The sequence below is a fragment of the Anarrhichthys ocellatus genome, unplaced genomic scaffold (genome assembly GCF_004355925.1).
Source record: "Anarrhichthys ocellatus isolate YVR2014 unplaced genomic scaffold, GSC_Weel_1.0 scaffold37, whole genome shotgun sequence".
Taxonomy (NCBI): Eukaryota; Metazoa; Chordata; class Actinopteri; order Perciformes; family Anarhichadidae; genus Anarrhichthys; species Anarrhichthys ocellatus.
Genome location: NW_022280067.1, coordinates 4112941 through 4140884, shown reverse-complemented (window position 1 = coordinate 4140884; position 27944 = coordinate 4112941). Strand labels below are relative to the sequence as shown.

General features: G+C 44.1%; 1 protein-coding gene across 7 annotated transcripts; it reads right to left on the bottom strand.

Moving 5' to 3' along the window:
* arhgef37 (Rho guanine nucleotide exchange factor (GEF) 37) lies at positions 1-27944 on the bottom strand. Of its 7 annotated transcripts, XR_004213436.1 has the most exons (17): positions 27838-27944; positions 24921-25122; positions 24461-24583; positions 22036-22547; positions 20618-20747; positions 19457-19604; positions 19151-19350; positions 18872-19002; positions 17731-17835; positions 16988-17101; positions 16604-16773; positions 15841-15988; positions 15611-15739; positions 13757-13952; positions 12868-13037; positions 7092-9937; positions 1-19 (listed from the first exon to the last, which is right to left on the bottom strand). XR_004213436.1 is itself a non-coding variant. In XM_031866952.1 (16 exons), the coding sequence occupies exons 4-16, from the start codon at positions 22534-22536 to the stop codon at positions 9731-9733; spliced, it is 2349 nt and encodes a 782-aa protein (XP_031722812.1). In that variant the 5' UTR covers positions 22537-22547; positions 24461-24583; positions 24921-25208; positions 27838-27944; the 3' UTR covers positions 6614-9730. The 7 variants fall into 7 exon arrangements, 6 of the variants coding, with proteins under 6 accessions (XP_031722812.1, XP_031722811.1, XP_031722816.1 ...); XM_031866952.1 differs by lacking the exon at positions 1-19 and having other exon boundaries at positions 6614-9937; positions 24921-25208; XM_031866951.1 differs by lacking the exon at positions 1-19 and having other exon boundaries at positions 6614-9937.

Here is a 27944-nt window from a genome sequence, read left to right as displayed (position 1 = left end):
CACACACACACACACACACCTATACACACTTTACACCTCGTGCTCACAAGTGTGTAGTGATGTTGAGACAGAGTTGGCTGCAGCCAATCCAGAGAGAGAGAGAGTGTGTGCGTGTGTAGTCTCTCTTGCATTCCTCTTTTATTATAAATCATGACTTTTAGGATCAGCTGTAAATAAAGGCAGCTACTGTGCAACACACACACACACACACACACACACACTTCTTGCACACGGAGGCGCAGATGGTCTGCTCTCACCCCGAGGCCGCCATGAGCAACATGAACAGTGTGGTTGACCGTTGTCGCTCTGAACACATCACACAATCAATGACATAATGCATTCCCTACTTTAACCTGAACCATCACAACTAAATAAACCTCAATCTAACATGAACCTCAAGGGTGCAAGATAACATCAACATGGAGACACCTGAGCCAGTGGCTCACAACCAGGCGGCAACCTCCGGTTCTGCCGAGTGAAGTGTCTTAAACTTGCATTCTCTCTAATGTCCAGCAGGGGGGCGACTCCTCTAGTTGAATAGAAATCTACGAGTAAATGACTCTACTTCTCACTGGAGGAGTGTCCAAAAATATCCTCACCTTCTAAAAATGTCCTCACTTTGAAGGTCTTAAACACACACACACACACACACACACACACACACACACACACACACACACACACACACACAAAAGCAGCTTATGAACCCGGATGAAGACCCCACATGCTGGTGGAACAAAGTTTACAAACTACAGTCCTTAAACACACACAAACAGGCATGCTGCTTACAATAAAAGATGCACTGTGAGGCCCAGTTCAGACAGAAAAATGCAGATACATACACAAAAGGAGCTTGACAGTCACAATGAAAATGTATGTTGGAATATAGATGGATTTACTGTGTAATCTGCAGTGCGTCTCCACAGTTTAACTAAGGTATTTCCAGTATTACTGTCAATCAAAAAAGACCTGCCATTATTAAGAAATCCCCTTAAATGCCCTGGTAGCTGCAAAAGTTTCAGACTTACATTGTTGATATTCCATTGTTCTCTGGCCTCATTGCGATTTGGGCTGAGAATCTCAATTTTGCCATTTCTGTATTTCTGTGCTTGTTCTTTCAAAAATTTGAATTAATTGGCATAGAAGTTTGACAACAATGTTGCCAAAGCATTCAAATACGAAAGTACAAAAGATAACAGTACATTGTGTGGCATTCCCTCAGTCTCCGGTGCTTTCTTCCCTTTTTCCTGAATTCATTGGAGCTGAATGTCACAGTTCCCTTGAGTTGATTTGAGGGTTATTGTAATGTGGCGATCAGCTCCTCATCAAGAACTGAGAGCAGCTTGATGCATTTCCCCTCCAATCAGGGTGTGACAACGCCCTTTCTTCAGGGCTTAAGGGGGGAACTGCACACATAAGGCATTCTTAATGCAGACATTTATTCAGCAGATATTTTCAAGCAGAAACTCTGTGTTTTTAGACCCCTTTGAGACTTCTTTCCAGTCTTAACTTTTCTGATTAAGAGGGATTATTTGCCCCCTTTACTTCTTTTCAGGGGAATTCATTTTTCAAATCCCAGTTGACCGCCTTTCCCCTAAACACACCAACAAAGACCACACGCTCTGATTTATTACCATGAACAGAAATCGAATGAGACAAAACAAACTGTGGTTCTTGGGATGTCACACCTGGGTGCAGTTCTTCTGTTGCCCTCCAGGCGGAGGCAATGCAAACTGTGTCTATTTTTAGCTCAGCGTCAGTTAGCGGACACGATATTTATAGCCTGAGATCTGTTCACTGTTACACCGCTGAGGCTCAGCCACACACACACACACACACACACACACACACACACACACACACAGTGTTTTATCCTCCCACGCACACTGGAAGGCGTATATACTCGCACACACACTGAGACACACTCATACGTGTAGTCATTCAGAGGGTATCGGATGCCTGAAGGAGTTCTTCTCCATTAAAATGCTGCTGACAGAAAAAGATAGCTGATGTAAGCACCACACACACACACACACACACACACACACACACACACACACACACACACACACACATGTTCATGGAAGTCAACGGAGAGAATTCAAAAATATACATTGACAACCATAATATATTCATGCATGCACATGTCCATTTTTACACACAAAGCAAGCATGCTGGCAGCACGCCTTGACGTGCTTCCACACACGGGGGGGGGTCAGTGTTTGTTCTCTAAGTGCCTCTCTAAAAGCCCCGAAACCAGCTCTCCGGTTCACACTCCAGTGCCCGCTGAAGCCGGCTAATGCTCCCTGTGGAGACGCTCGGCACAAACACTCATCCACTCGGATTCCACAGGCCTCAAACGCAGCAGACAAAACACAGAAGTGGTGCTGCAGCTGTGGCTAGTTAGCGGGCAGCGGTGATGGGGACATGCAGGCGGTTATAGAGCCGTTAAACACTAATCCATTTGTTGGACCAAAAGAAGAATCGTTTGAATATGTACTGAAGGTATTCAAGACTGAAAATGTATCTAGGTTATGAGAAAGCTCAGCTGCTCCATGTTCAGATAATTACAGCATGAATACTGTAGAACGAAGAGAAGCTTTGTGCTCATTGGTCAAGCTCAGAACCCATTGGGTATCAGCCTGACGATGATTTAGTCTCTTGGGGGGGGGGGGCAATGGCTAATGTTTCGGGGGTGTAGCCAGCGGGTACCCAGACCGAGACTTCCTCTTCTGCGTGCCGGTCATTGTTTACAGTCCGATTAGCAGCTTGAGACTGGAAGAATGGAGAATGGAGCGAGAGTTGAAAGACGACATCTGGATGTAAAAGAAACGCCTTTAACAAGTATTTGAATTAATGTCCAGAAAAGACATTAAACACTTTTATTCAGGCTCCCCTGAAGACGTCTCCTGGATGTCCAGAAATCACGTACTTCTGACATGTTTTAGCCAAGTTTTTGCTCGCTGGGAAAAAGTTAAATCGGCTTCAGATGATAGCTGATGGGTTTTTCAAGATTTCACTTCGGCCGCTGCGTTCCCGACTGTTTACTGTTTACTGACACAGCCGTCGCCATTGTTGTTGTTTTGACAACAAATGAACGGAAGTTACCATATTTGAAATGCTGAGGAATGACGTAGCGACGCGTATTCAGATCTGGTAGCAGCAGCAACCTGTCAATCACAGTAAGCCCCGCCCAAAAGCATCCCCTGCTTTATGGTCTGTTTGACTCTAAATGGACCATAATGTACTAAATGAACATCATGCTGTGTTGAAGAAGACTTGAAACTAGAGATTGAGACCATAAACTCATGTTTACAATGTTTACTGAGGTAATAAATTAAGAGAGAAGTAGAGTCATTTTCTCATAGACTTCTATACAACCAGAGGAGTCGCCCCCTGGTGGACACTAGAGAGAATGCAGCTTTAACACATGAAGCTTCGGCTTCGAGGTTACCGCCTGCATGAAACCAAAGCCCGCTCAAACGAAAACGGTCAATACTACCCGGACTACAAACGGAAACCAGAATGCTTCCAAAAATGTACCTTTCCTAGGTTTTGGGATGAAGTTGGCTCCTGAGGCTTGAACAGAAGAGTATCTGAATCAGTTTGGCCTAAAACAAAAAAAAAGGATACAAAAGATCAAAACACATACAGAACCGCCCTGTTTTCAAGACGCAACGCTCTGAAAACGGACGACACAATCAGTGTTTTTGTCAGTAAAAGCTTCTTGCAGTGATCTAAACATGTTGTTTCCCAAAAAACCCAGAGAAGCAGCTCACAGAGGACAAACGCTGGGTCGCTTTCATCCTGTTTGTGTTCTCACGTCATTAATACTTGTCAACTTGTGTTTTTCCTTTCTGTCAGTCTGAATCAATACTGGGAGTTCTTTGTCTCACTTTCCTCCATTTAGCATTTCTTTACTCGCCTCTTTATCAATAAACTCAAATAAAGTCTGCCAGGAAGTAAACAAAGCTGATGTTAATGACCCAAAAACAACTCATCAGGGCACCTGTTGCTGAACGAGAGAACAATCCAGCTGAAAGCACAAACTAGGTGTTGAGGTTTGGCTCACCAACAAAACACATAGTATGTGGGGGGGGGGGGGGGATATAATAAATACAGTCACAGCAGTTTTTCCCCATTTTGACTTATCTGGGAAACATTTGCCGGCGAGCTGCTTTACATTCACACAGCAGGTGAACGGTGCTGAACTCATCCCCAAACAAAAAACAAAACAAAGCTCTACAGCATATCAATGTGTTTGTGTGTGCACTCGCTGCAGCTTTTCTATTGTGCATTCATTTTGCACTCCGGTGTGTGTGTGTGTGTGTGTGTGTGTGATGAAATAAGGTACCTGCCTTGAGCGGGTCAAACTCACATCCGCCGCGCCGGAGAAAACAAAATGTCTATAAGGTGGAATTTAAGATTTTGTGTTATTATATAACTCTGCGGTGAGAAATAATAAGAGGGAGTCGAGTTGAACTGTGACGTTGAACTGCCGAATCAATCTCAGGAATGAGATGAAGAGTTGGAGGGACGGGAGGTGAAGAAAGCCAGGAAGAGAGGAGACACTGAAGTAAACACCAGATTTTCTTTCCGATTAGCTGCGGATGATGTAGTGACAGCTGCTCGGTAAGGAATCCAACCGGCTCGGGCAGCAGGCCGGGTCTCTCTGCAGAGGGAGAGACCTGCAGCGAGTAGATGTGTTTACTCTGCAAACACCATCCGTCTGGAGGAATCCGACAGAAAACTAGTAAACTGCTCAGATGTGGGTTTCTGTGCCTTGCTTAAGGGCACCACGGCGGTGGTGGTCAGTGTGGCATTCAAACTAGCGACCGGCGAGGTGTGGAGTTTTATGTAGAAAATGAAGGAATCTTTTTTACTAAAGTGGTTTGAACTTTGAGGCCTCATATCAGACCGATACTGGAGTCACACTACGAAGGGATCTCTTGAAGTCCAGTATGGAGAAGAGGAATGATGACAGGAAGTACTGGTCTCAATGTTCATCAACAGACTTGTTCTTTGACGGAGTAGCCAACCCATAAGGCACCAGTTGTTTTGATTTTCAGGTCAATAGACCAAATGAGGTCAAAAAGATTTTATTTTTTCTGTATATCTAGGTTACGTATAATCACTGCTTTAACATCATTTCAGTTGTAGCCAGTGGCTCATAGCTAACAGCGCAAAAAACGGCAACAGCGCTGACAGAGTGTTTACCTGAGGGGGGAACCGGAGAGCAACCGCCGTATGAGAGCAGTGAGGGAGGCGTTACCTCACGTTACCTCACCTCTGGTAGACGCGACTCCACTGTATATTTATGGTGTATCGACATGAAGAAGAAGAAACACTTAATCACTGGACAGCACTGGACAGCCATGGCTCCAGCTTGGTGTATGTGAGGATTTACTACTTTCTAAGTTTCATATCGTTGTTTGAGTTTTTAGGGTTTTGGGCAAAATAAGTAACTTTAAGTCATCACGTCGGATTCTTCAGATTGTCTGAAGACATCAGGTGAATTAACGAGTAAATTGCCGGTAGGTACGTCATCCCTGTGATTGACTGGCTACCCGTCCAGGCTTTATACCACATGAACACATTTTTCAATATGTTCTGACATTATTGATTACGAGCAGTATCTTACTACAGTAGACCCTGAGGTCCACGTCCTTAACTGTGAGTTCCAACATCTACCAATACTGAAAATAACCACTAGTCACAGAGGGTTCAGTTAAAAGAAAAATATTTGGAAACTAGACCTGACCTGATCTACAAACAATAATCCCAGTGTGGTCGTTAACGTCTAAATATTGAGATATTAATGTGAGGTGACACAAAGACACTGAGCAGGTTTCTGTTTAGTTTTATTGAAGCCACACAGTCAGTTCACAGCTGGCCTGACAGGAACCGCTGCTGCACCGCGGACACTCCCATCTGCTGTGTGAATACACGCGTGTGTGGGTGTGTCTGTGTGTGTGTCTGTGTGAGAGTTCAACTTCACAACTTTGGCAAAACTTCAAAGACTTCATGATTCATGGTTAGGCAGCCCTGCGGTAGTTAATAAGTTAAAAGAAGTCAGTTACTGAACAAAACATTGTAAACAGGAATGCTGTACAGACTGCAGAACCAGATATTCAGCAGGTTAATAAAAAAACAATAAAAAAGCACATGTGAACTGAACTGAATGTACAGCTCTAATACTGACAAAGGTAAAGTACTCAAGCACTTCTCAGTCACACTGACGCATACAGGCTCTCTCAGACTCAGGTCTGCTGCTCCCTCTAGTGGTGGGCGGCTGTAAAATGACTCCTTGACACACCTGGAAGTTAACCTACATGTGAATTTGAAAGGGATAACACACCCTTTACTTCATCTACTCGCTCATATTTGAATGGCTCGCCATGTTTTGAAAAAGTTGAGTTTTCTCGGGGAAAAATAAAAATGATAAGATTCTAAATTGAAGGGAGCATCGAAAAGCAGCTTCTCCCAGTTCGTTTGTCATTAATGAGGATTACAATTAAATACCAGACAGGTGGAATAGAGTGCTGCAGGTAATGAGTCCTAAAAACCCAGCGTCGAGTCAGCATTTTAGCACTTCTGGTTCCCTCGTCTCGAAGTGTTTTTGGTTAGTGCCCGAAATAAGGTCTGTGGTGAAGCCAAGATAAAGAGATTCAAACATTTTGTTCTACGATATCAAATACGTCAGATATTACCCCTCTGGTGAATTCTAAGTGTCTTAAAAAAGGCGGTTACTTCAAAGTGTCTGAATGAGACGACTAAGCGTCCTCACGAGAACACTCTTTTAAAGCCTAACTTTAGCTTGTGTTTTCTAGTGATTGTGTTCACGCTCCAAGAACCATAAAAGTGAATTATCTTGATAAACAAAATGTGTAAGTATCATAAACGTGTGTTGAGGGTGCTGAGCGTTTAATGTTATTTTTTATCAACATTTAATGGTTCCTTTCGCCCTAAACTGGCCTTTGAAGCGGTGAAAGCAGGTACAACGTGGTCGTGTCGGGGGATTTTCTTCCTCGTCCTTCCGCGTGCTAACCCTGGAGGACATTTGGTATTTTGGTATATTAGTGACATCTCACACACACACACACACACACACACACACACACACACTGTCCCCGTCCCTCCCGCTGCTCTGCTCCGTCCTGACATTCAGACGAATGGGAGCAGCTCAGCTCCAGCTGAGCAGCTCCCTCCCTCTGCTAGCTGATGCTGCACTGTACATTGGATCTATGCAAAACACCACACTTTCAGGAAACGTCTTCTGCAGTCACTGTCAAGCAGACGCCGCTGCGTTGGACGGAGAATAAGATAATAAAGGTTATTTACAAATTTACACATTTAAAAGTCGCTTCATCCTTGAAAAGAGATTCAAATTCTACTCTTAAAGCAGGGCAATTATTATTAATTTTGACACCGGCTGGCAACTACAATTAATTGACCGCGTCTTTATCTTAAATACCGATTTAGTGGCTAAACAGATAAATATTTTTAGATGCCTATTTTGATCTTCGTGGTGTTTTTTATGTCGGGTTACACCGTTTTGCTGCTTAAGCTCTTCACATTTAATCCATTTTTGTTTTGGAATAAAGTCGCTGCATTATTTAGCATGCCGATCATGAACATATAAGGAATCTCTTAAAAGTGTTTAAAATCACTATGAACTCACAAAAGACATTTTTGCCCAGAACTGAAGAGTTGAAATGTTAATTATAGATTTTATACAAATGTCTAAAAGGATAAAATGATGAAGTGATTTTGGGCAGACGTGCATGTAAACTGAAACTCGACTGTGTTATACGACCGTGAGGCGTTAATTCTACATCCAACATGGTGAGACTGCTGACATCCGGATCTTTTAGCTGTAAATAAATGCATCATACATAATAAACGAATGGAGAAATGATTGTCTTGGGATGTTGCACTTTAAAAGTTAAATGTCTAGAAACAGAATGTTCCTTGAAAGGTACTTTGTTTCAGCACAGAATGTCTCTTCTTGTCATGAAGATCTGTAGACTTTGTGGCAAACATTTGCTAAACCAACAAAAACAGCTTAAATCCTGCTGTAGCTAAATGTCTCCACAGTCCTTCAGACTGGAAGAGATGCCACGGGGAGAGGCACATCGTCAGGCGCCCATTAAATACGGAAGAAAGTCGCTTCAGTCCTCGTCTGTACTATTTAAGATCCATCGATCAAAACCTTTCTAAGCCCCAAAAAACTTACGGAGCGATTCAGTGTCTCACTGCACGAGGAGCTGAGAGAAGGAAAGTGCACCGGTGACACGGCACCTTTACAGAGACAGGAGGGAAGAGGAACTTTTCTCTCACATCCTTTTTCCATAGTCGCTCTGACTCTTTCACCCCCCCCACCTCATCTCTCCTGCTCGGCCCTGGAGACATTTCACATTTACGTCACACAGTCTGAGATGATGAGAGCGCTGTGTACCTGTCAGTCTCCATACAATACTGCTCCTACCTCCAGGTGAGGAGGAGACTCAAAACACACACACACACACACACACACACACACACACACGTTGCTTTTAGCTCGCTAAAACACGGACTAATGAGAACATGCACGCTATCCTTTTCAATTCAAGTGTCCTTTTTGTCCCGCAGAGGATCATGGGATATCTCTTCTATCAGAGGTCAGCTGTCACCCATGGTTGAAGATTGTCCTTCAGCCTCAAGGTGCAGAGCAAGCATCTGTCCAAAGTGCTCATGAGCAAGCACCATATAGCTAACCAGCACCAGGGCTGTAAGCTTCCTTCCTCCTTTCCAGTGTTCCACATTTATTTATGTATTCAGCACTCTGTGGGATCATGGCCACGGTGAAGCAGAGCGTTCTTAAAGCTCTGTCGACGTATGGAAGGTAATCCTCGCCCACGAGTGTTTCACAGGTTAACTTTCCACATCGAAACGCCACAACAGTGCAAATGTGTGAAGGCCTTCTGTCGCACACGTGCTAGCGTTACACTTCATCGGTGGCTTTCTAGCGTTTTGTCTTCTCCACTTATATAAACAGATAAAAAGGATGCCGACGTAAACTAATAATACCGACTTGATAAAAGTCTGACGCATGCTTCGTCAGCTTCGTCCACAAGACGACAAGCGGACAACTTTTAAAACGCTTGTTATCTGAATGCAGCTTGCATCGATCAGTGCCGGGCTTTATAAATATGGCAGCGCCGTTACTATTTATATCATAGACAGTCTATAGTTTATACACAGACACTTAAACACATTTAGTTTTGACCGGTCTCTGTACAGATAGACAATACTAAAATATTTGTTCCTCCATTTAACACTTTCAGTAACGACATGTCTTCACGCAAATATTAAGCAGATTCCACATCCCGTTATTTGCAGCTATTTGCGCCACGCTTTCGCTCCGCGTTTACTGCGAACACTAAAAAGAGCAGGCCGATAAGCCCTCACTTGTAAACAGTTACGACATTACTTCATTCAATCAAGAGTCTCAGGATAGAAGCTGTTCTATGCTGTAAAGCCATTCGAGGCCACTTTGTGATTCTGAGCTACATAATAAATTATTTTGACGACTTCTACTTTCCTTCTGCACAGGAAGTGGGTCTAGCTCAAGTCCGAAGATAAGCGAAAACAATCCAGCCTTAAAACTGAAAAACAATAATGGAGACGGTATCGGTGAATCCTCTGTCGTACTCTACATGCTTCCTTTCCTTCCCTCCTAGCAGTGGGGCTAGTACGTGCCGGGTGGCCCGGCCCCCATAGGCGTGATCGTGAGGTAGTTGGAGGGCACGTAGCCTCTCTTCCCACCTCTCGACTCCACCAGGCTCCACTCAGGGTTCCCTCGTTTGTCGTGGGGCTCCAGGACGTGAACTGGCTCGCCGGCCCAGAGAGAAACTTCGTGGTTTCCTCTCGCTGTGAAGTTATACGCCGCCAGCACCTGGAAGAGAGGGATGAGACATATTCCATCAACATTTAAGTAAATATAAACATCGGATCAAACTCAGAAACCCAGTATGAAAGGACTCAGTTTGGATCCACAATTAAGGGCGCAAGTAACACACTGATATTGAACAAAACTCACACAAAAACACGGCACTTCAAGAAATGAGCATGACGTCAGATACATGCGCACAGGTACAAACGCGAGCACACACACAACCACACACACACACACACACACACACACACACACACACACCTCCCTAATGAGCCCCGTGTCGGAGTGACAGAGTGCTGCAGCAGCGCTAATAGCCGGGTTTAGCCGGCTGCTCGGTGTCATTAACAAACCCTTTACCTCCGCTCACCTCTCAGCTACGACATTAGCTCTGCCCTGACGGTCTACACTAATTAGCATTTAATTAGCATTTTGCTTGGGCAGAGACGAGGAGGAGAAAATAAAGTAAAGTGGCCACGGCCGTCGGCTGCAGGTGAACACTCGCCGCAGCTGTGTGTCTGATGGAAATGAAATAAAGAGTTGAGAGGAGCGTGGTGTAGCTCAACGGCGCCGTTCAGTGTTAATATATGGACACGACAACATGGAGGGGCCACAAACGTGAGAGAAAGACAGTTAACCGAGTCTGCCTGCGTGTCTACAGAAGTTAATATTATTGTTTGTTATACTCTCTCTGTCACAGATCACAGAGGAAGTTACAGTCGAGATGAATTTGGCACCTCAATGCGGCTGCTGCTCTTTAAAGGTTGACGGTGATGCATCAGCTCTAGTTTCCTCAGCCACTAACAAAAGAACGGTATCGATTTAGAAAACTTATATTTTAGAGTGGATGAAAGAGAAGAAAGGAGAGAAAAGATGCTTAAAAAGCACGCAGAGCCTGCCCGTGTGTGTGTGCGAGTGTGTGTTTTGTATACGAGCAGACTCAGGGTCATGAGGGATGAACGTTGGGAGGAGGCGTGAAGAAACGCCTATATAAGGTCACTGGAGCAATTACTCACTTTAACGGGCGGTATGGAGGCATATCTCACACACACACACAGACACACACAAACACATTGAAGTAATACACTCTCAGATCTTCAGTTTAAAACATTTACACATGAACCAACATTATCACCAGAATGTGAAGAGGTTAGAGTGTTGACGTTATGTCACAGACGTCCATGTGTTGTGTAGCAGATATCTTCTGAGTTTAGCGCGCTAACCAGCTAGCCCCGAGGTAGCCCCGGCCCGTCCTGTCTTGTAATACCGCTTGTTCCTCTAGAGGTGATAGTGAGTCAGTGTAGCGTCCAGTCTGTCCTCAGTCCAACATGAGAGGACGCAGAAGTAGAGCTGTCCCGAGGGTCAACAACACGTCCATGGTCCGTGTGTGTTTGTTTGTTTGTTGGATTAAATCCAAACAGGAAAATGAGTCGTCTCGTCGTCCCGGCGGCCGAGAGGCTGCTTCACTGAGAGTAGAGCGTGCAGCCGCTTCGGGAGACGTCGCTACCTTAGCTTGTATGGGCCGAGTACTAGAGGTGAGGTGATGGGCCCTATTTCTTTGGAGCAGGTGGCTTTACACATTACACATTTTAACACCACAACTAAATGCCTCACCCCAACCTTTACCCTGGCCTAAAGCTAACTCTGTCCTAAACCTGAGGACCAGGTCTGAACCCTCATACAGGCTTTTGAAGAAGTGATCATGTCCTCACTCTGAAGGTCTAAAGCTCAAACTGGTCCTCACAAAGACATGTGTACCAGGACACATACACACACGAACGCATTACTGCTTTCTCATCCACTCACCTAAATCTCCCTCCCTCCCGTGTACACACCCACATAAACCATCACAAATGTACAAGCCCCGACACTCGCCTCTCACACTCGCATGTGCTGCACATGTAAATCATTCCCACAACACACACACACACACACACACACACACACACACACACACACACACAATCTCAGATTGCAGTGCGGTATAAATTCACTTCAACCCTTCACACAGTGACCCATTTACAAGGTTAAACAGCCAATTATGGACCTTTCCATTAATAACACACACAAATGCCAGTGTGGCCTCTTACAGATATGGGAACACACATGATTACACTCACAGATGGCTGACCTTGCAGGGATTCTCTCTCACATACACACATGTGCACGCACACACACACACACGCGCGCACACACACACACACACACACACACACACACACAGTACCAGTCAGACATTTGACAGATTGATGCTTCCGCTGCAGAGTGCTGTCACATCGATCAGTTACAAGCTTTAGATACACACACATAAACACACACACACGAGTCTGTAACGTCCAAGTTACAGCCATAGACTCTAAATGGACCATAATGTACTAAATGAACATCATGCTGTATTAAAGACTTGAAACTAGAGATTGAGACCATAAACTCATGTTTACAATGTTTACTGAGGTAATAAATCAAGAGAGAAGTAGAGTCATTTTCTCATAGACTTCTATACAACCAGAGGAGTCGCCCCCTGGTGGTCACTAGAGAGAATGCAGCTTTAAGACGCTTCACATTTCAGTACCAGAGGCTGCCGCTTGTTTAAAGCAGAGCTAATTATCATGGAAGGCCGTTCAAGTATACGAGTGTATTTCACTAACGAGGCCATAACATAAGCAGATTGTTACATACAGAAAATGTTAATGTCAAAATATTTCACTTAACACTTACATATTTGGGTGGTGTAGTTTTAACATGAACTATGCATCTTGAGTCATTAGGGAGCTTTGCATCAAGATAATTACTTCCTACCTCATTAATATGCAGAGTTATGTGTAGTGACAGTCAAGTTTACGTCATTTAGGTACATTCACTCAATCAATTAATTAATAAGTGAATTAATCAATTAATCAATAAGTGAATTAATCAATTAATCAATCTTTCACCTGGAAGCAGGGCTGGCTCATGACCGTCAGTGGCCGGCTCTCTGGGGTGTAGGAGTGTCGTCTGATTGCCGTCATGCCCTCAGGCAGCATCAGGTGTGGAGAAGGAGGCGGGTCATCTGTTGGCTGGTGATAGCGAATCAGCTTCGAGGAAGGAGCGTACCCTCGTCTGCCTGCGTGCAACATACGCAGATAAAGGTTACTATATATGTCAGGGCTGCAACTCACAATTGTTTTCACTATCGATTGATCTGCAGATTTTTTCAGTGAATTAATTCATTATTTGATTTAAAAATATGAGAAAATGTATAAAAATGGACACTTTTCCAGAGCCCAAGCTGACGAGAGGATTACGAAATGTTTCATCAATGATCAAAAATACTGTTTTCATTATCTACTTTTGTAACATTTAGTCAGCAGCACTTAGAGATCTTAGTATAAATCCTAATTTATATGGAATCTTTTTGAAACGTTAAATCAAACAGAAACAAAACCCTAAAATCTCACTAACAACATCTGATACGAACAAAAATCAAACGGTTCTTGAAGCCAATTCCATTTTCATAATATGTCCACTAACTAAAATTAGCCACCTATCTGCCAATGTGCCTAGTTTACTAATCAACTAGTACAACTGTACCTGTGTATATCTGGTTAGTTGCAGTGACACGTAACCCCCACAAGATGGCGCCAAATAGTCACATTTAACAAAAGCTGCATTGGAATATTTCTTTCGGCAACATCTGCAGCATCTATTATTCTTTGGTTTCTAGCAGCTACTCATTCAATTAAACTCTGGTTAATGGTTCTTACTCTCAAACTAATTTGTACAAATTTGTAAAAAACCAAAAGGTCTGAACCAGTAACCCAGTAGCACCATGTTGGTTCTTACCTCCTGCATCGACCAGCCATCTCCGTTTGTCTCCGCGGGTGTCCGCCTCACTGATGATGGCCACCAGCTCTCCTCTGGCCAGGTTCAGGTCCAGGTCCCGGCTGCCCACCACCGTCCCCATCACCTGGTAGATCTTCCCAGAACCGTGCTTACCGGTCAGCTGCTTCAGACGGCGCTGAGACGATGGACTCAGAGGCTGACCGAATAAAAAAACATGAGGAGAAAGAGAAGGTAGAGTGAATAGATTCAATATTTAAATAGCCCTGAGAAAGGTGAAGAGGAGGAGAAAGGCCAGAGTAGAAAATGGTCATTCTAGTAATGCTCAGCCTCTAACGGAATACAGAAAGCCTCAATTTAGCAGGTTTATCTCATTTAACAGATGCTGCTGTTGACCAATCAATGTCCAGTATTTTGAGGCCTTCATATTTGTAAATTAAATACTCTTTTAAATGAGCTCTTTGTTGACATTATGAATAAAAGGTCTGAGACAGTTAAAGGCAGCAGGCTGAGTAAAGTCCTCTTAGAGAAACCATTAAGCGTTTCCTGTCGCTGGATACGTGAGTCACAATCTTCTCATCTGTGACTGATGTGTTGTTGTGAGTGACGTAAAGCTGCAGGTATGACTCGCTGTGATGACTTGGCACATTCTTCATCTCGTACAACATGTTTGACAGCGATGAGCACAGTAGATAATGTGTATCATCTGTCACAAGCTGTTCAGAGTCCACACCAAGGTTATTATTAGAATAAACCTCAAAGTGATTATGACACGGCTGCAACCTGTTGATTCTGTGGCTTTAAAGAACCTGACTTAGTTAGAGAGATGTGTTTAGCTCAATGACATCAAGAAACCAAAGGAGTAATCATGACATAGTAATGAAGACACCTGTTGAGTCACTGTCCTCTCAACAAATACAACACTGCTGCTATTCTAGAGTCGTGAACTAACCTGCTGGTGGTGCAAGATGAGAAGTCAGGGGATCAGTGTAATTAGGGTTCATCCTCTGGGGACCATCAATGTCTATAATTATTTATTAAGGCAATCTATCTGAGAGCAAGACCAAAGTGTTCCTAGAGCCACAATGCTGGCTTGGTTTAAACTATTTTTGAAGCTTCATTCATAAAAGTTTGACATTCAAATTCTAAATCAATATTTGAATGCTTTGCATGTTTATTTAATCAGTTTATAAAGCCAGTATTTCTGCACAGTTGCAGATAAAGATCAGGCCACACCAATATTATTAGTAATATAGCATTCATAGAGTTAAATTCCAGTGGTAAGGTAAGTATGACGGGTAAGAATATAATGGCAGTTTTGTCTGGTTTTTACTTAAAACAGGAACCAACACGTGTAGCAGGTAGTATAAATGAAATACTAATAATAAGACTACTATATTGTGATCAATGTAGAGGTAAACAATAGGTTTTAAAGACTTGTAAATGTGGCCTTTCATGCCTGGTACTTTTGCACAGGACGTTGGTGTCTCTTGGGACATTTTGTCCTTCACCTTCTGTGACACCTTTCTATTTTGGAACATGTAGTGTTGTGTAAATGTTTTTTATCCAACATGTCAATGCCTATTAAGCAGATAAAAGGTTTGATGCACCTGTTGTTTTATTACGGAGCTCAGGTGTCCAATGACACGTCCTCTAATGCGTTTATTGTGCTCACTGTTGTCTTGATGATATTGTTCTTTTACGGTCCGTCGATCACCGTGTCCGTCTACCTTTGACTTATAAAACTAGGCCTGGGCTTCAGAGGGTTAATGAGGTAAATTACCCAGCATTCCTGGTCAACAAGCCAACAAAGCACACTTGTGACACGTCAACTACCTCAGCTCCATCTGTACCCACCTGGGCGGCGGGAGCGTTGAGCGTGTCCTCCACACTTCGACACAAAGTCTCCATCCTCCTCGCACCTTCAAGCACAGCACACTCCGCCCACTCCCAGAATGCACTGCGGTTGAGAGAGCTGTGAGGAAGCTGGAAGAAAAAAAAATTAAAACCAAAAGTTTTTTCGATTAAACATTTTGAAAAGTCTCATCTTTATCCGTGTGGATAAAACATCGTGCGTATGAGATCACCTGCTGGGCGAAGCTCTGGAAGAGCTGCTCCATGTCGGAGGCGAGGTCTTTGTGCAGACAGCTGAACGTCCCCAGCATGCTCCAGATCATCTGCAGCGCCAAGCCATTAAACTGGGGGAGCTCATTGAGGAGCAACGTGTTGATTGTCCTGTGAGGAGAGGAGAGGTTTACAGGTAAGCTTAAGTGAGCGACGCCCAACATTTGGGATTTAACTATTGTTTAATCCTTTCATTGATCGGGCTCACCCTCATCTTAACATCAGGGTGTGATCAGATAGACCGTGATCGTTCAAATAGAGCCACTGTCTGACTCGACACGCTTGACTCAGAGAAGCCTGGACTTTGTTGGTGGAGAAGTTAAGAGTGAAATAGCTGAAAGCTACAATTAAAGTGGATCACAGTCGACTTAAACTGTATGACAAAACTGGTGGTCGCACTAAAAAAAGATGCTTAAAAATCAGACAAATAAAAAGAACACAAACTCCAAACCACGGTGGAAGTCCAGCCTGTAGTTAACAAACTCTCTCTCTCTGTGTGTGTCTCTCTCTCTCTGTCTCTCTCTCTACCTCTGTCTCTCTCTCTCTCTCTCTCTCTCTGTTTGTCTCTCTGTCTCCCTCTACCTCTGTCTGTGTGTCTCTCTCTCTCTCTCTACCTCTCTCTGTCTGTTTCTCTCTCTCTACCTCTCTCTGTCTGTTTCTCTCTCTCTACCTCTACCTCTGTCTCTCTACCTCTACACCTCTCTCTCTCTCTCTCTCTCTCTCTACCTGTACGTGTTGGCCACATCCTGTTCCTCGTAGCTCAGGTTGGATTTGGCTTCGATCAACTCGTAGTCGAGCAGCTTGTCCAGCCTTTTCCTGATCAGGTTCCTCGGGCCCACCAGGAGGTCACGGAGTGCACACAGCGGCTTGTGGATCAACGTCCTCATCCTCTTCTCCTGCAATGGAAATGTCGATGATGGTTATCGTCAGACAAATGCTGTGCTGGTAAACGCAACTATCGACTCAGACTAGCAGGGTGTTTTCTTTAGATACTTTTTATATGTTTAACTTTAGTGCAAGTAAATATGCAGCAAATGTGCTTGTAGTATTTGTTTTACTGAGGTATTTAAGTAAAAAAACGTAAGGTATGAGAATGGCGGGTAGACTCACAAATGTAGGCAGAATCCACTGTCTGAGAGCGGTCGAGATCTCCTTGTAACAAATAGGGTCCTTCTCTCCGTCCATGTCCAGGTCAAACTCCTCTGTTTTGCAGGACAGGAACCGCTGCACACCAACAAAGAAGAAGGAGGAGGAGCTGTCAAACCCTGCTCAGGTCTCTGATGTCCGATAGGCTCATTTCTTGATAATAAATAGCGAGTTAACAGAATTTATAGTTTGCTTTTTGTTCTCTGGTTTCCAGGTCCAGAATAGAGGTCGCTAAGAGAAGTTGCTTTGAGGATTTACAAGAAAATTGTCAATAATTACAGCAAGAGGACAACAGAAGAACAGGCCTTATATGAGTAGGAAAATAAAAGAGGAGGAGGATACAGTGCTGATCCTTGTTGGTTGGGAATAGAAAGAGGAAAAAGCAGCTTCAACCTGGGATCATTTTAGAGGGGAAGGTACACAGAAACTCATGTGTTTTGACCTCAGGGGCCTCCGAGTTTGCACAGTGTGACTCAGGAACACATGGCGACATGTTTAAGAATAAATATCCAGTTATGTTCCACTTCTCCTCTGGTCTTAAGTGACCAGGAAGTGTCCTGGTCAAGTCTCAGGACGGGCTGGAGCACCCTTCTAAATTTAGCGTACATTAGAACTGTGGACAGACTCTGGATTGTACCTCATTGTGTATCAGCCTCAGATGAAGTACTATCCACTAGTTAGCGTCACTTGAAAGAAATGCAGCCTACCTGAAGGTGGTACAGGTACGTCTCCACGTTCTCAAGGAGCTCCAGGATCCCGTGCTCAAGAACATAGAAGAAACCTTCCAGAACGTCAAACTCCTCGTCCACCAGCTGGAGAACAACACGCAGGGAGACAAACGTTTGTCATGCAATGAGATAAAAAGGGCTTTATCACCCTGTATAGCAGCACTTTAAAAAGTCACATCTTCTCAGTCTTTATTTATAATACATTGAGGTCACAATGACTACGGCATCCCAATGCATACTATTGGTTACTTGTGATTTTAATGTTCAAAGAACATTTTATACGAATCATTTAAGTGTCAGTTAAACGCTTACATACAGTAAATAATAAAGACAGAAAATATTCTCTATATGCTTTATATTTACTTTGGTTGCAAGATGTCAGATTTCTGGATCAGAACGTAGTTTAGGAAGCTACCATTAGATTTTTTTTAAATATAATCACTTTTATCAAAGTGCAGTTATGCAACATTGGTACATTTTGTCCTGATGATTTCTAGACACATCGCTCGTTAACGTTCTCCTTCTGAGTTTTACAACGTTCATCATTAAAATGGGAACGGTGCTACGAATCCATTCTGTCCTCCGAGGCCGAGCAGCTCTAGTTTTATATCAGAGTTAGAGCAAATAGCTTTCAATGGCTGAATGAATGCACAGATTATGCACAGAAACTGTTTTCCTGCAGTGTGATTCCTTTATATTCTACATACAACGCACCTGCAACCTACATACTGTATAAGAAATGTGAAAAATAGATCAAAAGGCAACGTAGGAAAATGTCATCCTGTGAGCAGCTATTAAAAGAAGGCCACAGGAGACATGCGAGGATGCTTGATCAGAGCTGACAGTGGACTGACGGGTGTAGCAGGCCAGAGCATACAGCAGCTTCAATAACAGGTCATATAATACACCGTCCCTGCAGGTAAAGCACAGATTAATCTTTAACCACTGCACTGCAGCTGGAGGGAGCGTGTCTACTGGAAGATGATCTATTCCTCAGAGGCCTGGGTGAGTTACCTTCAGGCACAAGCACCATGAAACGTAACGTGTTCCTTGTGCTGCTCAAGGACACTTCAGCAGGGCGGTTGTTATTTAAACCAGTGCCATCAAGCTTGTATCCTACCTTAGGTACTATCCCAGTCTCGTGTTTGATGTGCTGGCTGAGCCTCGCTGTCTTCTTGGCGATGCTGTGGGTGTTGAGGCGGTTGATCTTGTCCTTTATGGTCAGGGTTTCTGTCTTCTTGTATTTGTCAGCTACAATCACAGAAAGAGGGAAAGTTAATGTGGAAGAAAGAAATGTGCTTTAAAGAAGCACTCTGCTCTCTCCCTGTTCTGCCACATGGGGGACTGAATGCTTGACTTTAGATGTATAATAATCTAGAATACATGACAGTATTCTCACCAACTTCTCTGAAGCGTTTGTACTCATTGATGCGACAGTTCAGGGCGATGGAGGTGTGAGCGGTCTGCTCCAGAAGTGCGTAGGCTGGGTGGGTTCTGTCCGTGTGTTTCTGGATGGTCTGCAGGAGGAGCGGGTAGCGGGCGATGCGCTGCACCGGCATCACCAGGAAGAAACTCAGAGAGGTGGCGTTTATTTCGGGCCTGGAGATCGAAATCAACGACACGTTAGGTCTATTGTTTATCCAGGTGTAATTTCATCTTTGCAGCCGTATCAAATATATACGTGTGAAGCAAACAGAAAACCTACGCAGAGGTCTTGATGACTCCGACGATGTCGTTCCAGAGCGCCTCCTTCTGTTTGTAGCTGTTCTCCAGCACCGTCACCTGGGTGTAGTTGGCCAGGTATTCCCTGTAGGCCACCTCGATGTCTGAGGAGAGGCTGAGGAACGAGTCACCTGTCAGGGAGGCAAAACATACGCCTACTTATTTACACATAGAAATCATGTTCACAACACAAGGGTATTCAGTTTGGTTTTTAAGAGCACCAAAAAGAAGTACAAACTTTAAAATGCTAACGGATGCTTAAAATAAATAGTGATTCTATCTTAAGCAAACTAGTTGTACTCTTCATTTAATAAACTGATTATTGCAAATAAGAAAGATCGCTCATCATGTTAAACACAATCCATGCTGTCAGTGACTGATGATGAAGAACCACAGACTGTGTGACGAACAACTCTCTTATTGTCCACTTCAGTGTCGTCATTGTCATCAGGCAGACAAATTTAATCAACAGCTGAGAAACTATCGAATGCTGTTAAAGGACATAAAAAACATCTTTCACTTTCTCTTCCTTCCTTCCAGATCACCACTTTCTACTTGCACCTGTATTTAAAAAGTGTGAAAATATTTATTTTTGGCTTCTGCACCGTCACATTGACAATACCGCCTACTTATTATGAACATGTGTGTCAGGTTTGATTGTGTCCAGGTTACCTCTGACATATTAGATGTGAATAAAGACTCAAATCAAACTGTATGGAAAATGATTTGTCACAAACGTCGGACTCAATTGTGAACTGATTAGAATTTGGTGGTGAAAGGTCACTGGGACCTCGTTACTCATTAATTTATATGCCAATTATGACAATTTCACACAAATGTCTAACAGGATCAAATAAAATTTGGACAGACTACAACTCTGACTGCACCCACCACCACATGCAGAGACCTTTGGTGTGGATTTATCAGCGTGAACTCGTTTCCCACATGAATGTGAAAACCACCTCCGATAACAAAGACGTGTGAAGGTTTTGTGTGTTTCCTGTCAACATGTGTGATCAGAGCAAATGATCTAAGTAGAGAAAACCTCTGTGAAACCAGCAGCTATCTTGCCACCACTTCCTGCTGGAAGGCTGAACATGCTCATGTTGTCAGGAAATAAAGAGTGAAAGAGTGATCCCCTTACAGAGTGTCTCCAGGAAGTGAGGGTCTCCAGGCTGAACCTGCTTCTGGTCCAGCAGGTTGAGGAGTCGACTGGACACGTCCATCACTTCCTCGATGTAGAGAAACATGCTGTCCAGGCTGGCTGGAGGAGGCTGTGGTGGACGGGCAGGCAGAAAGAAGGAGATTTGATTAAATATGAAGGTTTTCGACGAGACACAATCATTTGCCTCTACAAAAGTAGTACAAGAAATATCCACATTTATTCAAATGAAATGTCTATCTTGTGCAACGTGTGATTGTGTGTGACGCGGAGCTGATGACGGGCCGTTTTGTTTGTCTCTGTTGTATTCTGATGAGATGCTCGTGGTGGGCACGGCCGGAACACTGAACAATCTGCACAGAAAACGAACCAGCATCTCTCCCGTCTCACAATGGCACCATTCACTCACATGTCTATTCTATTCCTCCGTCTCTCTCCGTCTGTCCTTCTTCCATCCGTCATGTTGCGTAACTTACATTCCTAACACACATTGGACAATGGCACATAACAAGGACAAACCTCCATCTTTAATGTCCATCTCATCAGCTGTTCCTCCATTCACCAGTTCATCTCCCTGAACACGTCATCAGCCCATAGTTTAGCCCTTCCACTCCTTTTTATTTCTGTTTCAGTCTCTTTCCCTTCATCTCCCGTTCCCTCGCTTCCTTTTATCATTTTCATGCTCATCCACAGCTCAGTCCTTCCGGCCCATAAAGCCCGATGCCATTATGTTTTACGAGGCCTCATTTCATTACCGCCGCGAAAATAAATGATTATTTAGCAGTAATAAGCAATACCTCAGACAAGTAATGAAAAGCTAACGCGACAATAAACCTCGAGGCTGCAGGACCAACTCAACATGTGGTGATTACATGTTAATTAAAAGGCCCCATCAAAAGTGTTGTTCCACAATAGAAATTCAGAACACAGAACTAAAATTGACTGAAGGATATTTTAATACAACTTGCAGCAGTAGGAACCAAACACACCTTTGGGGTCATGTGGTGGTAGATGGTAGGACAGACTTCATGCTGCTGTACGATTATATGCTATGAATCCCGTAAATACAGCCTTTAATACTGTAACGGAGCACCACAGTAACATTTACACATTGTGAAGAACAAAGGCTTTCAAGTTGCTGCCACTTTGAGACGTACAACTTATTATTTAATGAAAGAAAGGTTTTTAAAATGGCCTCTTGGCTAAATAAATAAACCAATAAAATAAAGGTCCTGCACACGATAGATCGCTTGTCGACAACTGAGAGCCCAATCAATGTGAAGACTTCCACTTCGGGCTCTCAAGACATTTCACAGGCGAAACGATAGAATACAACAGTTTCAGTCGTATTAACTTTTCCATTCCGGTGCTACTATTCTCCACTGAGACTTGGTTCGTACCTGTAGCTTCTGCAGGTTGCTCCTGATGGTCACAGTGCTGAGCTGCAGCAGTCGGAGGTAATTCCTCTCGGACTGGACCAGCTCCTCGAGGGCCAGCATCTGTCTCTGGGCGGCCCTCTCTTTAGCCGCCGCTTCCTCCTCTTCACACTTCTTTCTGGCCTCTTCGGCCTCCGCTGCCATCCGCTCCTCTGACATTGAGCTCTCCTCTGAGAAACTATCCAGTGAGGAAAGTCTTACATTTATTTCCTGGGCGGAGGTATTTGTATTCACAGGTTCGGAGGTCTCGGCCGACATATTGAGCTCCTCCTCGGTGCTGAACGTCTCCTCTCCAAACTGATCTCTCTCTGCGGCTCCATCGTCGTTCTTCTCCTGGAGCTTCTCCTTCCTCGGGTCTTTGTTGGCGACCTTCTCTGCGGCTCCGAGGGGCGACAGAGCGGATGAGGCCGGTTTAGGGAGAGCCAGTGTGAAGGAGGAGGGCTGAGGCCTCCTGGGGACCTCCATGTTGGAGACCGCTGTCAAAGAGAGAAACACTCTTTAGACGATCTGGGTTTTCATGTTCAAACTCTGTATCTTATTTATAGTCACTATTATACATCTTTTAAACACTATGAAAGCAGTTTTTGATACTTAGCAGCAGAGAGTATATCGTGTTCAGTGCGGTAAATGGAAGAAGAGGAACCCATCGTTTGTTCTTTCCCACTGTGAAGCACACCATTCTTAAGTTTCCCCCATTATTGACCCTCTGACTGTCCTGTGAAGGACACGCGCTGCATGGTGTCGAATGTCCTCATTCCAGATGTACCAGATGTACAATAACAGAGCCGACTTACATCCTCTTCACAGATCCTCAGTGCCGGTGGCGGGGGGGTGGGGGGGGGTCGTTTGGGAGAGCTGAGGAGGAGGCAGGGGGTGTAGGTGGTTGTTTGAGAACACATTCAGGTCGTCAGCCAGTTGGTGGTTCTCCTCAGTGGGGGGTGGTCTGCTGTAGTTGGTGAGTACCTGCAGGCCTCTCCACACTGACGGGGGGGTCGTTGGCTGGAAACCTGTTCTCCAGCTTTCCAGTGTAGCTCCTCTTTGCTACCTTGATCTCCCTCGTCAGTGTGTTCCTGGCCTGGTTGTACAGGATCCTGTCCCCACCTCTGTAGGCCTCCTCGTTAGCCCCATGAAGCTGCCTGAGTCTTGCAGTAAACCAGGTTTATTGTTGTTGTATGTGCAGAAGGTTTTAGTCGGCACACACAAACTGATGTAAATGAGCCGCTTTGGCATCGAACATATCAAGAAAAACATACTTTTAAAAAGTCCATACAGATTGCTGGGACTTAAAGAGACACCTCGGGTCAGTTGCTTTGTTTATGCTGTCGACTTCCCACAAACACAGAGGGGGGGTATTGTCACGGACCCTCTGAGCTGGAACGCCACATGTTGTTGACCCACCAGGAGGCTGGCAGGCTGCTTACAGAGCGACTAATGCTGCCACCGCTGGGACAATTAGCCATTACGTGGTTCAGCTGAGCAGCCTTCAGAGTGTGTGTGTGTGTGTGTGTGTGTGTGTGTGTGTGTGTGTGTGGCGTTGAAGGACGGACTCTAACGACGCTTTCATTTCTGACTGATGATTAAATGATACTAGAGGTTCAAAGTCCAGCCCTAATAAAACAATCTGATACTGTACAACTATCTATGAACACGCTGCACCGCTGCTACTTTATTGAAGGCTGTACTTGGTAGCTTTGTTAATTTGGTGCTTCTTATAGAAATGCTCCGCACCTTAACATGTATTCTGTTTTATTATCTGTATGGCTTGACTGACTGGACTGCATTGTATTTATTTAGGTGTCCACCACTTTAATGTTATTAAAGTCCTTCATTCTGATCTAATCCACAGATTTATCTTCTCCCTCCAACAAAGGCTTGAGGGCTTTAGCAGCATATGGTGCCCCAGAGTTGGGGATAACCACGAGAGCCTCCGTGTCAAACTTCAGTACTGCATTAGTACTGACGGAAATCAATCTGCAGCAATAATCAAAACTATTAAAAGCTGGCATCGAACACCTGCTTGCTCAGATTGTTCCCCAATTAAATCTGAATTGTGCTCTAAACTTTGAGGCAAAGTTCTGGACATAATCTAACAATTTAGATCTTTGTTTAAATATTAAGTATAGCTTGTAGAAAAACATGTTTTAGAACTCTAAAAGTAAAGTATTCATAAGAGTATATACCTTTCTAAACCATGACGGTGCTAAAATGATGGCTCAAAATGACTCTGGAGTCACAGCCTGAGGGCAGAAACTTTCTTTACATCCCAAAAACAAGAGCTCCAGGCTGAGACCACAACCGCAGCAAACTCTCCCCCGTCCTGACGACGGCGTTGTGCATCACGGTGACAGAGTATCGTTAAAACATTTACATGAGCTCAGGCTATCGTTACCTTGTGCAGAATCCTGGATTCAGCTGTGGTGAACCTCGATCTCTCTCTCTCTCTCTCTCTGTGTGTCCGTGTTGTTGTGCTCTGTCCCAACTCAAGTAGAAATCTGCTGCAGAGGAGACGCTGCTGCATTAACACACACACACACACACACACACACACACACTGGTGTAACTTTCTCCACTGACTCACACACAGCAGGCTGCTGCTGAGCCTCATGTGGCATGAGTGTGCGAGTGTATATTCAGGAGAGTGTGTGCGTGTGAGAGAGGAAAATAACAGTGTATAAGTGTGTGAGGACAGGGGGGATGGGAGTGGAAAGGAGGGTGGGCCGGTTATTTTGTAGAGGAAAAAGAGGTGAGGGGGAGGAAAGGGTGACCACACACACACACACACACACACTCATGCTGCTGAATAAGCTGATTGACTGCAGCAGCTGGTGGGAAGAGGAAGTGGCACTCACCCAGGCGCGTGCTGATTGGCTGACAGGTCTTCACAGTGGAGTGAGGAACCAATAGGACGACACCTCGAGAGGTTTCATGAAACGCTGCACGGACCAATGAAGACGGAGCGTTGAGGTGATTGAAGTTTTCCTCTCACAGGAAACAAAAGCACTGCGGGACGTCCCATCCTTATCCAGATTGCAAAGGGAATGTCTGGATTGTCTGGTGGAAGGTAACAAAAGGAGGTTTACAGCTCACTCCTTTGGATTTCTTCAGCCGGAAGTAAAAGATGTATGGGTGTAGTTTATCTGAAACAATTAAACAAAACAATGAAAGAAGGTGCGTGGCCAGCTGTGTGAATGCTTGTTAAATAGTCATAATACTTTGGAGGAGAATTTCACTTGGGTCGCCAAAAGCATTTAAAAAATGCATCCGAAGAAGACTTCAGAGTCTGCAGCTACGCCTCAGGCTGTGTGAGGCCGTGCTTCAGACACAACGGTGCTTTGTGCTAAATGCTAGCATCAACATGCTGCTCGTAAAGACAATGAAACATCCTGATTAACAACCTTAAGTTTGCATGTTAGCATTTGCAAATTACTGCTTGACAACTGGGCTCATGGGAACGTCTTAAGTTTTGCAGGTTGATGATGTCGGTAGAAAATTAAGAGATTACCAAAGTAGTTAAAATTCATCACAAGGGGGGACATCAATGACGTTAACAACTGTCTCGGCAAACCATCCAATAGATGCTGAGATATCCATCGGCCCACCGACGTTCTACATCAGAGATAGTCCTCATAAAAGTGTCTGATATCATAAGAAACATATTAAGATCTGTGGATTATCCAGATCAGCTGTGACACAGTTGAAAGACATGATGCTGACCCACTGAGGCGACTGCAGTGGATGTGACAAAAACGTTCTGAGGAACAGAGACAGAAACCTGACACTGTGGCAGCCGCCTGGTAAAATGCTGCTTTTATGATACGTAAGTGTATTTACGTTACCTGAGATCATTCACAGTGTAACTCGGAGCTGCTAGATTCTCAGAGACTGCTTCAGCAGCTTCACTGGTTTTGGTTCCACATCGTGAGATCAATCTGTCATCTCTATCAACCATAACTTCTATTATTTCTATTTCGGTCTAACTACCTGGGTAAAGGCAAATGTAGAAGACAGAAAATGGCATCATGCAGCGTTTAAAGCAGCAAAAGACAACAGAAGGAAAAGACAACGCAAACTGCTGTAATGCAATCCCACTGAAACGATCTGTACTAGTGCTTCACCTTTAGATGATTTGTTGTAAAACCACAATGAGCCAAACACACGGACTCAGACGGCCGTCTCAGTGTGCTCCTATGAGAGTCATGAGAATAAGATGCCAGCATGAAGCCTGAGACAATGACGGGATTCTTTGCAGTCAGACTCCGTGAGTCTGGAATGAAGGAGGCAGAAATGCAGCGGCTAATCATCGTCGTATCGGTATGTCGGGGAGGAATGCAGCGGGACGGGTTTCTGTTATCAGCTGACTTGTGTTGGCCTGAAGACAACTTAAGGTGTGCTGCAGAACAATGAGGCTTCAAGCTGAACACTTTGGGCTTTACTCCAGCTCTGTTGTTGTTGACAGTAGAGCCAGACGGATAAACCGGCCGTGCTGAAAATACCATCAGATAAATATCAATGTGTGGAAATCTTGCTCAACACATGATCTCTAGAGCTCCTTGGACTGGAGGAGCAATAGAGGGTGACTGACGGTGATTCAAGAGGAGCAGAGAGAGAGAGGAGTCAGAGCTGGGTGGAGTGATGTCTCAGTAAGAAGGCTAAATGTAGAACCACGTTAGCTGGGATTGCAGGGTTGGTCTAGTTCCTGGCTGCTGCACATACATGTCACAACATAGTTTAGGGTTAGCAGTGTGCTAAAAGAGAAACTATTATTTGACAGTCTTTGATATCGGACATGTGAGGCCGGCTATCAGGGGGCAAATCAGGGATGCAAAATGGTCACAATCACGATAGCTTTCATGCTCATAATCAATACGATCTGGCAGAGATTGACTCAGATTACAGATTATACAATAAGTTATGCAAGATATACAAAACAAGAAGAAGAAGTTTCTTCTCCCGGTGTAGTTCCACTCCGGACACAAGAAGCAGCTCAAGGAGAAGGAACCACCACGGCTCCCTAGGCTTCCTAATCACTGGAGAAGTGACATTAAACAAACGCATTCAGACTAAACATCGTTGTTCATATCAGAACACAGTGTGTCTGCTGTGTAATAGCACCAGACTGTGTGTCTGCTGTGTAATAGCACCAGCTATCTCTCTGAGGCTTCCTGTCTGTCACCATTTGATTCAAATCTGACAAAAAAATAACTGCATATTCATTATATCTATATTAAATACCAATAATAAATACAATGTCTTGATATATATCATAGCTTCACATGTTATATGTTACAAACTAACAAGTCATGAAGATGAATGTACATTAAAATAGATTATGGAAACTTAAAATACATGTTTGTGACATAAAATGCATCATCATTTAGAGTTATATGTGCACATTTAACACACACACTCTAGATTGTATATAACATGTGTGCACCATGAGCATTTACATCTGTATTGGTATTTCATTGATACCAATGCAAGCCTGAGGCTCATAATATATCTATGTCATGAGCCTCAGGCTTCCATTGGTTTCAATGAAATCAATTAACACCACACTTATAGATTTGTTTATGGTTTGGAGCGTTTCCTTCGCTCGTGTGTTCATCTCTATGTGCAGCATAGAAACATAAACAGGCAAACCCCTCGTGTGGGGAATGATGCGGTGTGTCTGCAGCCTTGTGTTTGGGATAAAGACCGCAGAGAATAACGGACGAATGTAATAAAAACGTAATAAAAACGTAATAAAAACGTAATAAAAACGTCTACCTGTCTGTCAGCGGCCTCTCATCATCACCGTGGTTAACGTTGATCCCGCCGTGATGTCTCGAGCTCTCTCTTAACGTTTCTAGCGCTGGACTCCAGCTCACCTGTTG